Source organism: Brachyhypopomus gauderio, unplaced genomic scaffold (assembly GCF_052324685.1).
Source record: "Brachyhypopomus gauderio isolate BG-103 unplaced genomic scaffold, BGAUD_0.2 sc107, whole genome shotgun sequence".
NCBI classification, from domain to species: Eukaryota; Metazoa; Chordata; class Actinopteri; order Gymnotiformes; family Hypopomidae; genus Brachyhypopomus; species Brachyhypopomus gauderio.
Window position 1 is genome coordinate 333,651 of NW_027506928.1, and position 14,888 is coordinate 348,538.

At 40.4% G+C, this 14,888-nt stretch overlaps 1 protein-coding gene across 2 annotated transcripts in view; it reads right to left on the bottom strand.

The window, feature by feature from the left end:
- The window catches only part of LOC143497363 (butyrophilin-like protein 1), an 82,351-nt gene that overhangs the window by 8,750 nt on the left and 58,713 nt on the right, over positions 1-14,888 (bottom strand). For both annotated transcript variants that reach the window (XM_076993273.1, XM_076993272.1), the window contains one exon: positions 2,204-2,347. In XM_076993273.1, the coding sequence (XP_076849388.1) occupies positions 2,204-2,347 (144 nt within the window). The remainder of the gene's footprint in view (positions 1-2,203; positions 2,348-14,888) is intronic.

The window sequence follows — 14,888 nt, forward strand, 5'->3', positions numbered from 1 at the left end:
CTCTGTGATGACTGTAGTGCAGGTGTACCTCTCTGTGATGACTGTAGTGCAGGTGTACCTCTCTGCGATGACTGTAGTGCAGGTGTACCTCTCTGCGATGACTGTAGTGCAGGTGTATCTCTCTGTGATGACTGTAGTGTAGGTGTATCTCTCTGTGATGTCTGTACTGCAGGTGTACCTCTCTGTGATGACTGTAGTGCAGGTGTATCTCTCTGTGATGACTTAGTGTAGGTGTATCTCTCTGTGATGACTTAGTGTAGGTGTATCTCTCTGTGATGACTGTACTGCAGGTGTACCTCTCTGTGATGACTGTACTGCAGGTGTACCTCTCTGTGATGACTGTACTGCAGGTGTACCTCTCTGTGATGACTGTAGTGGAGGTGTATCTCTCTGTGATGACTGTAGTGTAGGTGTACCTCTCTGTGATGACTGTAGTGTAGGTGTATCTCTCTGTGATTGTACTGCAGGTGTATCTCTCTGTGATGACTGTAGTGTAGGTGTACCTCTCTGTGATGACTGTAGTGCAGGTGTACCTCTCTGTGATGACTGTAGTGCAGGTGTACCTCTCTGCGATGACTGTAGTGTAGGTGTACCTCTCTGCGATGACTGTAGTGTAGGTGTATCTCTCTGCGATGACTGTAGTGTAGGTGTACCTCTCTGCGATGACTGTAGTGTAGGTGTATCTCTGTGATGACTGTAGTGTAGGTGTATCTCTCTGTGATGACTGTAGTGCAGGTGTACCTCTCTGTGATGACTGTAGTGCAGGTGTACCTCTCTGTGATGACTGTACTGCAAGTGTATCTCTCTGTGATGACTGTAGTGTAGGTGTACCTCTCTGCGATGACTGTAGTGCAGGTGTACCTCTCTGCGATGACTGTAGTGCAGGTGTACCTCTCTGCGATGACTGTAGTGCAGGTGTATCTCTCTGTGATGACTGTAGTGCAGGTGTACCTCTCTGTGATGACTGTAGTGTAGGTGTATCTCTCTGTGATGATTGTACTGTAGGTGTATCTCTGTGATGACTGTAGTGTAGGTGTATCTCTCTGTGATGACTGTAGTGTAGGTGTACCTCTCTGTGATGACTGTACTGCAGGTGTACCTCTCTGTGATGACTGTACTGCAGGTGTATCTCTCTGTGATGACTGTAGTGCAGGTGTACCTCTCTGTGATGACTGTAGTGCAGGTGTACCTCTGTGATGACTGTAGTGCAGGTGTACCTCTCTGTGATGTCTGTACTGCAGGTGTACCTCTCTGTGATGACTGTAGTGCAGGTGTATCTCTCTGTGATGACTGTAGTGCAGGTGTACCTCTCTGTGATGACTGTACTGCAGGTGTACCTCTCTGTGATGACTGTAGTGCAGGTGTATCTCTCTGTGATGACTGTAGTGTAGGTGTATCTCTCTGTGATGACTGTACTGCAGGTGTATCTCTCTGTGATGACTGTAGTGTAGGTGTACCTCTCTGTGATGACTGTAGTGTAGGTGTATCTCTCTGTGATGACTGTAGTGTAGGTGTACCTCTCTGTGATGACTGTAGTGTAGGTGTACCTCTCTGTGATGACTGTAGTGTAGGTGTACCTCTCTGCGATGACTGTAGTGTAGGTGTACCTCTCTGCGATGACTGTAGTGTAGGTGTACCTCTCTGCGATGACTGTAGTGCAGGTGTAGCTCTCTGTGATGACTGTAGTGCAGGTGTAGCTCTCTGTGATGACTGTAGTGCAGGTGTACCTCTCTGTGATGACTGTAGTGCAGGTGTATCTCTCTGTGATGATTGTACTGCAGGTGTACCTCTGTGATGACTGTACTGCAGGTGTACCTCTCTGTGATGACTGTAGTGTAGGTGTACCTCTCTGTGATGACTGTACTGCAGGTGTACCTCTCTGAGATTACTGTAGTGCAGGTGTACCTCTCTGTGATGACTAGTGCAGGTGTATCTCTCTATGATGACTGTACTGCAGGTGTACCTCTCTGTGATGACTGTAGTGTAGGTGTACCTCTCTGTGATGACTGAAGTGCAGGTTTACCTCTCTGTGATGACTGTAGTGTAGGTGTACCTCTCTGTGATGACTGTAGTGCAGGTGTATCTCTCTGTGATGACTGTAGTGGAGGTGTACCTCTCTGTGATGACTGTAGTGGAGGTATACCTCTCTGTGATGACTGTAGTGCAGGTGTATCTCTCTGTGATGACTGTAGTGCAGGTTTACCTCTCTGTGATGACTCTAGTGCAGGTGTACCTCTCTGTCGTCTGCAATGTCTCCATACACACCAAACTGCAACACCTGCACCTATGATCAGCACTACGATAATGGCGCAGATGGCAACGCCTTTCCACCCATTTGATAAATGATCTGGAAACAAATAAAAACACTCAAATTAAATTTCCATCTCTGCAGTCACACGTCTTTAACTAGGAGAAAAAACAATGTTAAATAAACCTTAACATTCTTACATATTAATAATCTTTATTTGTATAGCACCTTTCATACATACATACGTGCTTTACAGAATGAAAAAAACATTAAAAGGAAGCAAAGATAAAAAAACATTAAAAGAAATTAAAGATAAAAAGGAAACAAATAAATTATGTAATAAATGACAAATTATTAAAATAATAGACAAAATAAAGTAAATAAGATGGAAAACTATTAAAATAATTAGAGCAGACATAGAATAACTAAGTGTGATAAAGTTATCAAATAATTAACCATTAGTTTCTTAACTAAAAGCAGATCTAAACAGGAATGTTTTGAGACTGTTCTTGAAACTATTCAGGGATGAAATGCCTCTGAGCTCTTCAGGAAGAGAATTCCAGAGCTTTGGGCCATAGTGGCTAAAAGCACCCTCGCCAATCTTTAATCGGCTTTTAGGAATCACCAGTAGATTACTGTTTGAAGACCTGAGAGACCTGACTGGAAAATATTTAACCATCATTTCACTGAGGTAAAGAGGGGCAAGACCATGAAGACATTTAAAAACCATGACTAGAACCTTAAAATCTATTCTAAAGCTGACAGGTAACCAGTACAGTGAGTGGAGTGCAGGTGTAATATGACATAAGGAATGATTGTAGTATCACTATATTTTTAGACACTGCCAACTGATAGATTAAGCTATCCATGTACTCTGTAAAAGAAAAAAAAAGATTACAATTGAATGTAGGAATGTTTTAATTTGTATATGCATATGTTTAGTATACGTACGTGGTGTAGACAGTAGGGTTATAGGAGAGATTGGTGGGAGGGTGTGGTTTGGTAGGAGGGTGTGGTTTGGTAGGAGGGTGTGGTTTGGTGGGAGGGTGTGGTTTGGTAGGAGGGTGTGGTTTGTAGGAAGTGAACATGTGTGATTAAGGGCATGGCTTATTCATAACAGAGCTGACATCATATAAAATCACCATGCCAACATGGAGGGCATGCGATCAAAAACTGTCTTTTGCGCTTCTGACGAGACACCTGAGTCGACGACCAGCATAGGTAAGATGGGATACCCAAGAGTAAAGTAGATTGGGTTTTCTGTCCGTTGTAATCACACACACCTAGATGGGTGACTATATTTTTAATGTCCAGGAGGGATTTACGGTCGTACACCAGTAGAGAATTACTTTGTGAAAATCCGATGCCTATCAACAGTAAAAAAACAAACCAAATTGTAAGTAGCAGACGGCCATCCACACACACCGGCGCCATCTTGACTCATCCTGCACATCTGTCCACTCCCAAAAACTTGGACAAGTAGTCCCTACCAGTGTCTGGTGAACACCTTTCACATCAGTTGGTGTGGGAATCTTTGTGATACACTTTCTCTGGGTCTGCAGTGAGCAAATGTCCAATGTAGCACACTTCCTGTTTCCTGAACTTGAGGTTATCTGCATTCAACTTGACACTTCTCTCTCTGCACCTTTCTAGGATTTTGTCATGGTCTTTTATTGCATCCTCAGTTTCTCATCTTGCGTGATTATGATGTCATCTTCAATGATGTATGTGCCTAGAAAATTCTCTAGTGCCTGGATCAACTTATACTGGAAAACGTCTGGTGCCAGGCTGGTGCCCACTGGCACTCTCAGCCAGCAAAAACCAAACAACCAAACAGAGTTGTGAATGTTGAACACTGTGAAGACTTGCTTTTGATACATCTGGTAAAACGTCTCCTATTGTTGGAAGTGTGCTGTGCTTTAAAGCTTCATTGAGTGGTATCAGGTCAATACAGATCCTGGATCTGCTATTAGGTTTCTGCACTGGCACCAAGCCACTCATCCATTCAGCACTGGTGTTATTATTTCACTATCAACACTCATCAGTTTCTCTTTTTGTGTTTTCATCATTGCCACTAGGACTCCATGATTTAGAAGTTTGAAAAGCTGCACCGTTGTGTCCACTTCCACTTTAAATTCACATTTCAAGCATCTGTCCTTTGAACACATCCTGAAACTCTCTCTTTATTTCCTCCAACCTATTTCTGCTGGTGGTGTTACGATGCTGACCACTATTTCTGCTGGTGGTGTTACGATGTTGACCCTATTTCTGCTTGTGGTGGTGTTACGATGTTGACCCTAGTTCTGCTGGTGGTGTTACGATGCTGACCCTAGTTCTGCTGGTGGTGTTACGATGTTGACCACTATTTCTGCTAGTGGTGGTGTTACGATGTTGACCCTAGTTCTGCTAGTGGTGGTGTTACGATGTTGACCCTAGTTCTGCTGGTGGTGTTACGATGTTGACCCTAGTTCTGCTAGTGGTGGTGTTACGATGTTGACCCTAGTTCTGCTAGTGGTGGTGTTACGATGTTGACCCTAGTTCTGCTAGTGGTGGTGTTACTATGTTGACCCTAGTTCTGCTAGGGGTGGTGTTACGATGTTGACCCTAGTTCTGCTGGTGGTGTTACGATGTTGACCACTAGTTCTGCTGGTGGTGTTACGATGTTGACCCTAGTTCTGCTAGTGGTGGTGTTACGATGTTGACCACTAGTTCTGCTGGTGGTGTTACGATGTTGACCCTAGTTCTACTAGTGGTGGTGTTACGATGTTGACCCTAGTTCTGCTGCTGGTGGTGTTACGATGTTGACCACTATTTCTGCTGGTGGTGGTGTTACGATGCTGACCACTATTTCTGCTGGTGGTGTTACGATGCTGACCACTATTTCTGCTGGTGGTGTTACGATGCTGACCACTATTTCTGCTGGTGGTGTTACGATGCTGACCACTATTTCTGCTGGTGGTGTTACGATGCTGACCAATACATAACTGTTGTCATATTGGACTTGGATGAGTTTCATTGCTTCACTTGCTTTCCTTCCTAGTTGAGGTATTTTGCGGTCCACACCTACTTGGAACTCGACTTTGTATTTCTTCTGATTTCTTGGGTTTGTCATTGACTTATTGTACATTAGTAGCACCTTGTCTTCGTGCTCCATTTTCACATCTACATTGATGGGAATGACGTTACAGCTTGCACCGAAGAAGATTTGAAAGCTCGATATGAAAGATTGTTTTGCAAATCATGCCTGCAAAAAGCTGCTCTGTTTTACATTGCTTTTCTCTCATCTGGTTAACTGCTTCTGTGGTTTGTTTTATTGCTGTGAAAGTCATTATATCCTCACAGGAATCTGATTCCTGCCCCATTACTGTTTGAACTGCTCTTTTGATCCTGTTTTACTACTGCAGGTTACAGCAAAAATAATCGTCTGCCACATTTATCGCACTTTTCTTCCATAAGAGGGACACTTTGACTCGAGGCTTTCATGTGTTCTGTCACAATATATAAAAGATATTTCCTTGTCTTTCCTTTTCTCATTGTCTGTTTTATTTCATGCACACCCTCTACACCAGGGGTGTCCACAAGTTTTCAGCTTACGAGCTACTTATAAGATGACCAAGTCAGAAAGATCTACCTTTTCAAGATCGCCTGGAGTGAGATTTGAACCTCGAGTGTAAATTGTTGACGGGTGGCGAATCTAAATTGTTACCGGGGCGGTGTATATATACAACCGTCAGAGCAAATGGACGACGGCGGATTACAAGCTCTCTTTTCTCCCTTAAACCTGATTCAATATTTATCTATGTGTGTATGTATGTGTATATATATATATGTATGTGTGTGTGTATGTATGTGTATATATATATATATATATATATATATATATATATATATATATATATATATATATATATATATATGTATGTATGTATGTATATGTGTATGTGTATATATATGTATGTCTGCCTGTATGTATGTATATATATATATATATATATATATATATATATATATATATATATATATATATATATATATATATATATATATGTATATATATGTGTGTATGTGTATGTATATGCCTACCCGCCTACATGTTGGTTGATCTACATATCTAGACAATTACAAATATTTTAATAGTAATAAGTATACATACAAAAATATATATAATTAATATACATAAGAATATGTATATCTGAATATATATATATATATATTAGGGGTGGGACGCGATCAAAAAAATTAATCGAATTAATCGGAAGCTTTGTAATTAATTAATCGAAATTAATCGCATTTTAATCGCATTTCAGTATTTAACATGAGAAATATTCATTTAAGTTTGAATGATGAATGAATCAATGAACATAATCATAAACTTCAACATCTTGTTTATTTTTCCACCAGTCTACTACGAAGACAAATATATGTGTAGTGTGCAGAAAACAGTTCAGAACATTGGAAATTCTGACCAAAAATGTTGTTTAATTTAGGGAGTTTTGCTCAGGATATTGGAAGAATTTAAGTAAATCAGAAGATGTTTTTTAATACCATTTTAGATGGTAGACTTTCTTTAATTTCCCAGGCCTCTGCCACAGGCATCTCCATAGTGCCTAGAAGTGGTCTTCTGCATGCTCAAAGCAAATGACTGGATCTTCATCATCTATAGATTCATCATCTATAATATGAGCTGTCACACCAAGATCATTCTTGTTGCTAACAGAGGTCCAGTGATCCCCAGTCAGAGCCACATTTGTGGCACTCTTCACAATAACCTGTTTTAATTCTTTCCTCATCATACAGCTGCTGGATTTTCTTCGACATTGTCTTTCTGGGGTGAGTTTCCCAAAACGTTCTTACGTACGAGGTTAAGAAGTACTTGGCGCTATACGTTTTGGGAAACTCACCCCTGGACGGTAGTTCGTAACTTGCATCAGTTGATGCAATTCGTAGCGCTTCTTGTAAGGATTTATCTTCGACCACAGGGAGCGGACAACACAAATAATGTGACGCATCATGTATAAACGCGTGCGGAGTCGCGCGCCATTCGCGAAAGTTTAATCCAGTCTTAATGGTCCAATGAAGGTAATTTAAAAACCAGGACGTTTCCTCACAGGATGTGAATTACGGACGTTTGGTCACCCTATCGTACTAGGAATACATTTAGCAGCTAAGTTACCATTACTGACCTGCGCGTTAAGCTGGGCGTACACTGTGCGATTTTTGGCCCATTTTCAGCCGATTTTTCACTCGTTTCGGCTCAATCGCGTGTCGTGCATAGTATAGTTTACACAGGTAAACGAGGAACGATTCACACCTCACGACCAACTCCCGATCAGAAATCGCAGCGTTGCAAGAACATCAAACATGTTTGAAATTCAAATCGCTCCTCGTGAGAGTATCTCACTGTTGAAGCAGCTCCACGAGCCGACTCTCCCTGCGATTTAGTCGTACAGTTTGAGCTGGAGCTGAGTACACGATTTAAAATATCGCACAGTGTACGCCCAGCTTTAGCCGCAACATGTTTTGCGTTGAGGTGGTAACAAGGGTGGAAGTGCTCCTGTGATAAGCGAACTCCTTCCTACATAAAGTGCAAATAACACTATTTTTGTTTGTACTTCCATCTGGAAGTTTCTTATATTTAAATTTCCCATCCACCAGCGTAGCCTCTTCAGTCATCTCCATCATGATCTTATTGTGCGTCCATATAATCTGTATGCCCGGAACTCGCGCACTGAGAAACATTCCACGGTGCAAAAGTGTCTCGTCCGTTAAATGCGTTAAAATGCGTTAAAATGCGTTAATTGTTTTAGTGCGTTAATTTTCCTGTAATTAATTAATCGAAATTAACGCGTTAAAGTCCCACCACTAATATATATATATATATATATATATATATATATTATTAACTATCCATCATATCATCGCACTCATCTACACTACACCTTCATTCATGTACAAAAGAGGAAAACGACCCTGCACTACCCTCCTTATCCCCACCCCTATCTTTTTCTCTATCCTCTGTCTGTCCAAAATAAATTACATCCACCTAAATAGAATCATGAACATAACTATACAATTAATTACAAACTATTGGACACCTTACAACACATACATGGAACATACATGGAATCGGCTCCAAAGCAAAAAAAACTAAAATATTTTCCTATCTCAATAGATTAAAAGCAGATATATGCCTCCTACAGGAAACTCACCTAACAGAATCAGATCAACAAAAATTGAAATCAGCAGAATACAATCACATATTTACAGCCAATTACAACTCTAAGCAAAGAGGTGTCGCTATTTTAATTAATAACAAAATTACATTCACACACAATGCTACAATCACAAATCCAGACGGGCGATACATCATCATAAATATCACCATTAACAACCACACTTTTACCATTGCTAACATCTACGGACCAAACATCGACAATCCCTCATTTTTCCATGACTTCTTCACACAAGTAACCTCAATAACTAACTGTCCAATAATAATAGGAGGCGATTTTAATACAGTTATCGATTCAACTCTAGACCGGTCAGCCTATACTCAGAACACACGCAACTGGAATTCCACTGAAATAATAAAACAATACATGCAAGATTTCGGTCTTGGTGATAGCTGGCGACAAAATCATCCAACCACCAAAGAATTCACATTTTACTCAGCAGTACATAAATCATACTCACGCATTGACTATTTCTTAACCAGTAATTCAATTCTGTCAAATATTGCACATACACAAATTCACCCTATAACAATAAGTGACCATGCTCCTGTCTCAATAATATGGAACTCAAACCAACAACACAAACATTTAGATGGCGCCTTAACACATCACTTCTCAATGATCAAGAATTTGATAACTATATAAAAAAAGAGTGGACATCCTTTTTAGAAATAAATGACTCTCCAGACATATCAGCATCACTTTTATGGGAAACAGGTAAAGCAGTTCTAAGAGGAAAAATAATCTCATACGCTACATTTAAAAAGAAGAAAGAAACAGAACATGAGGTAAAGTTAGAATCAAAAATTAAGGAATTAGAAAAAAATTATTGTGACGCTCGGGGCTGGACGAAGGACGAGACACGAAATCCTTCTGGACGGACGTCACTTTAAGTTTATTAACATATATTGCGCAATAGCGCACGGAGAACAGAGATACACACACAGAAACGTGTAGACTCTAGACAACGACGAGCACAGGACACTGCGCGAGCGCACATTAAATAGACAAACCACATTAACCCCATGTGATTACGAGACGATTCACAGGTGAGACGGATTATCACATGACATAGCCATCACCACGAAATATCCACAGACGCAGACGATGCATGTAGACTACGTAAACACACGCCCAAAAGGAAGGGGCCGGGGTCCTCAACGTGACAATTATCATAAGTAACCCATCTGAAGAAAAGCAAAAAGAACTTAGGAAACTTAGATAAGACTTAAACGAATTGACAAATAAAAAAACTAAATTCCTACTACAAAGATTAAGACATGAAAACATTGAATACTCAAATAAATCTGGAAAATATTTAGCAAATCTCATTAAGCGTAATAAAGAAAAAACATTTATTCCAACCATAAAAAACTCAGCAGGGAAAACAGTGCAGACACCTGATGTGATAAACAACACCTTTAAAGATTTTTTCAAAAAAGTATACTCATCAGAAAATGAAACCAACTTAGACAAAATTAATAATTTCCTGGACCAAATCAAACTACCTAAATTAACTGAAAACCAAAAACAAACACTTGAAAGACTATTATCCCTAGAAGAACTTTACAAAGCTTTAAAACATATGCCCAACAGTAAAGCCCCAGGACCTTATCTCAACTGTTTTACAGAACAATAACAGAAATCAAACAAAACGCAAAACTTCCAACAAACATGAATACTGCAATCATCTCCCTTCACCTTAAACCAAACAAAGACCCTACCCAACCATCTAGCTACAGACCATTATCATTAATGAATACAGACACAAAAATAATCATACCCAACCATATAGCTACAGACCATTATCATTAATACAGACACAAAAATAATCAGCAAGGCGCTAGCCAACAGAGTAGAAACAGTCATTCATAATTTAATACATCCTGATCAAACGGGTTCTCAAAGGTCGACACTTATCCACAAATATGCGCAGATTAGTGAACATAATAGACTACACCTCACACCAAAACATACCGACAGCAATTGTAACCCTAGATGCAGAAAAAGCCTTTGACAGAGTAAACTGGAAATTCTTATTTACCACACTGTATAAAATCGGATTTGGAGAATCATGTATTAACTGGATACAGATCTTATACACTGCACCAAATGCTACAGTCAACACCAACGGGGTAATATCACAACCTTTCACATTACACCTAAGGCTACAGTCAACACCAACGGGGTAATATCACAACCTTTCACATTACACCTAAGGCTACAGTCAACACCAACGGGGTAATATCACAACCTTTCACATTACACCTAAGGCTACAGTCAACACCAACGGGGTAATATCACAACCTTTCACATTACACCTAAGGCTACAGTCAACACCAACGGGGTAATATCACAACCTTTCACATTACACCTAAGGCTACAGTCAACACCAACGGGGTAATATCACAACCTTTCACATTACACCTAAGGCTACAGTCAACACCAACGGGGTAATATCACAACCTTTCACATTACACCTAAGGCTTCAGTCAACACCAACGGGGTAATATCACAACCTTTCACACTGCACCTAAGGCTACAGTCAACACCAACGGGGTAATATCACAACCTTTCACATTACACCTAAGGCTACAGTCAACACCAACGGGGTAATATCACAACCTTTCACATTACACCTAAGGCTACAGTCAACACCAACGGGGTAATATCACAACCTTTCACATTACACCTAAGGCTACAGTCAACACCAACGGGGTAATATCACAACCTTTCACATTACACCTAAGGCTACAGTCAACACCAGCGGGGTAATATCACAACCTTTCACATTACACCGGGGGACCAGACAAGGATGCTCACTCTCTCCTTATCTATTCTCTATCTTCATAGAACCACTAGCAGCAGCAATACGACAAAACACAAACATTAAAGGAATCCAAACACCTAACATGGAACATAAAATCAGTCTATATGCAGACGATATCCTACTATTTCTACAAAAACCACATATCTCAATAACAAAAACAATTCAAACAATTGAAACTTATTCAATAATATCAGAGTACTCAATTAACTGGTCAAAATCTGCAATTCTCCCAATAAATAGAAATAAATGTGATAATGAACTGAAAACATTACCTATCCCAATATGTAGTAATTACATCACATATCTGGGTATAAAGATATCTCCCCAGCTGTCAGAATTGTTCAAGCTTAACTACAATCCATTAACTAAAACAATAAGTGACGATCTTCACCGCTGGACTACACTTCCTCTTTCACTTGCTGGCAGAATTGCTACGATTAAAATGACAATATTACCAAAAATCAATTATTTATTTTCAATGATTCCCATTCAGCCCCCACTCACTTGGTTTCAGACTTTAAATACCACAATAACTGATTATTATTGGAAGAATAAACCAGCTAGAATCAAACTCACAACGTTACAGAACTCGAAATCATATGGCGGTCCAGAGGCACCAAATTTCCACAATTAATACCTGGCAAATCAATTACAATATATATTAAAATGGATAAAACCTAATAGTACAGATAGATCATGGACTGATTTAGAACAAGCACTATGTAAAGATATACAGATAGCCAATTTACCATTTATCAGCCAAACAATTAAACATCACCCATGTTTTTATAATACAACTGTGGCCACAACTCTGACAGCCTGGTGGAATTTTCACAAACTAGCAAACTCAGCACTAACACCAACCATCCATTCACCCATCTGGAATAACCCGGACTTTACAATTAATAAAAAAACATTAAACTATCTATCATGGACTAATAAGGGAATCACGCACCTAAAACATCTGTATAACAATACCACATTAATGTCACTACCACAAACAGGCCCGTTGACAGTCTTGCTGGGGCCCGGGACAAGAAAGTTTCATGCCCCCCCCCCCCCCTCCCCCCCGCGCACGTCATTTGAATTTTCTCTGTAGCAGACAATCTGTAACGTTCCCATTTGGTACACGAGGTGAGCCATTGACTGATGGTTTATCCCTTTTTATTGTAGTACAATGTGGATTAACAAACCACCGTAAGAGCTTGTGCCTCTACAAATGGGAGCGCAAACCTTAATATATTTTACACAATTGCTAATAACGCTTACTCTGTCACTCTGCAGTTCGCTCCGATCACCTGTCTCGACAAGGAGCCTCGCGCTCCGTCGCGAACACTCGTCACCAAACCCAAATTAAAAGTCTCATCACACAAGGGATAACTTCACACAACAAAATAACATTAACAAAATTAAACATTTGTCTTTTAACGTGTGGGACCAAAATAAATCTCCTCTAGGTGGTTAGTTACACTCCCACCAAATTATTAATGTTTGCAAATGTGTAACAAACACAAATAATTTTAAATGTCTCTCAACACTTGTAAACATACAATATGTGACAACACATGGAGTGGACCATAAATTGTTGCATTACACTGCATTACATTTAAACAGCTTCTAGCAATAAAACTAACTTTTGAACTGGACGTTCTACAAGACATTGTTTCTTGAAACATTTCCCTTTACTGTTTAGTCCTTTCTCACTAAGAGATAATTTTACTCTTCTCACCAACCCATCTTTGTCAGTAACAGTCTCTGAGATTCTTCCGAGTCTCCACTGACTTCTTGGTAGTGTTTCATCTGTATCCATTACTACATCTCCAATTTGGAAATTCCTTTTGATGTTGTGCCAGCACTGTCGTGTAGCAATATTGTGGAGATACTCCTTTTTCCATCTACTCCAGAACTGTTCAGTCAGATATTGCACTTGACGCCATCTCTTTCGTCCATATAGGTCTTCTCTTTCGAATTTGCTTGGTGGAGGTAAAGCGGCAGATGACTTCATGGTGATCAAGTGATTGGGAGTGAGTGGTTCCAGACTATTAGGATCATTTAGGTTATCAACTGTGAGGGGACGGCTATTAACAATGGCCATGGCTTCGTAAAGGAAGGTTCGCAGTGATGCATCGTTGAGTCTGCCTGGAGAGAGTAGCAGAGTGGCATTTAGAACACTCCTAACAGTTCTTACTTGCCGTTCCCACACACCACCGGCGTGGCTGGAGTGAGGTGCATTCATTATGAACTCGCACTGCTTTTCTGCAAGAAATGTATTGAGTTTCTCCATATTGAGCTCTTGTGAAGCAGTATGCAGTTCATTCTTTGCCCCTACAAAGTTTGTGCCTTGATCACACCTGATTTGTAGAACTGTGCCTCTTAATGAAATAAAGCACCTCAAAGCATTAATGAATGAATCAGTTGACATGTCCTCTACCATTTCAATATGAATAGCCCGAGAAGAGAGACAAGTAAATAGCAGACCATATCTCTTATGCTCTTTTCTACCCTGCTTGGTCAAAAACGGGCCGAAGCAATCCATCCCACAGTATGAGAACGGTGGTGTGGGTTCTGTCCGTTCCTTTGGCAGATCGCTCATTCTCTGACCTTCTACTGGCCTTCTGAGCCTTCGGCATGTCACGCAGTGTCGAATGTAGGTTGCAACTGATCTGCTTAATCCAGTGATCCAATAGCCATTAGATCTAATTTCATTGACAGTAAAGCCTTTACCCTGATGTTTTACCCTTTCATGGTAATATGCAATGATCAGGTTGGTGATGTGATGTCCCTTGGGGATGACTACAGGGTGTTTGATTGGACTAGGCAAGGTGGAGAGGCGGAGTCTTCCTCCCACCTTGAGCACACCTTCTGCATCTAGAAACACATCAAGGAGATACAACTTGTTGTGACTAGGTAGTTGACATCCCCTTTTCAGTAATTTTATCTCTTCTTGGTATGCGTGACTTTGCAATTCTCTGATGATAAATTTCTCAGCACACTGTCTTTCACTCACTGTTGAGAGGCCATTCGACTTACCCTTTTTAGCCCGTCTGAGAAGACGTGCTACTGCCTGGAGGGCCCGAGACCATGATGAAAACTTGGATAGTCTGTTTACAATACTTAGGTGTTCTGTACTGCACGTCTGAAATGTTTGGGCCTTTTTCACTTCTGGGTCTCCAAGTGTGAGTTCTAGGGTCTCCTGTGCTCGGGTTACTATTTCCTTTTCCCAAATAAAGCTGGGGCCAGTGAACCAGTTAGACAAAAGCAGATCATCTACTGTTCTTCCCCTTGAGGCATTGTCTGCTGGGTTCTCATCTGTTGAGACATAGAACCATTGCTTGGGACTAGAATTGTGGCGAATTTTCTGTACTCTATTTGCTACAAACGTATGAAAGCGTCGAGCATCATTATTTATGTACCCTAAGACTACTTTGGAGTCTGTCCAAAAGAACTCCTCATCAATCGAGTAGTCTAACTCTTCCATGAGCATTTTGCTTACCATGACTGATACAACAGCTGCTGTAAGTTCCAGCCTGGGTATTGTAATAACCTTCATGGGGGAAACACGAGCCTTTCCCATGAT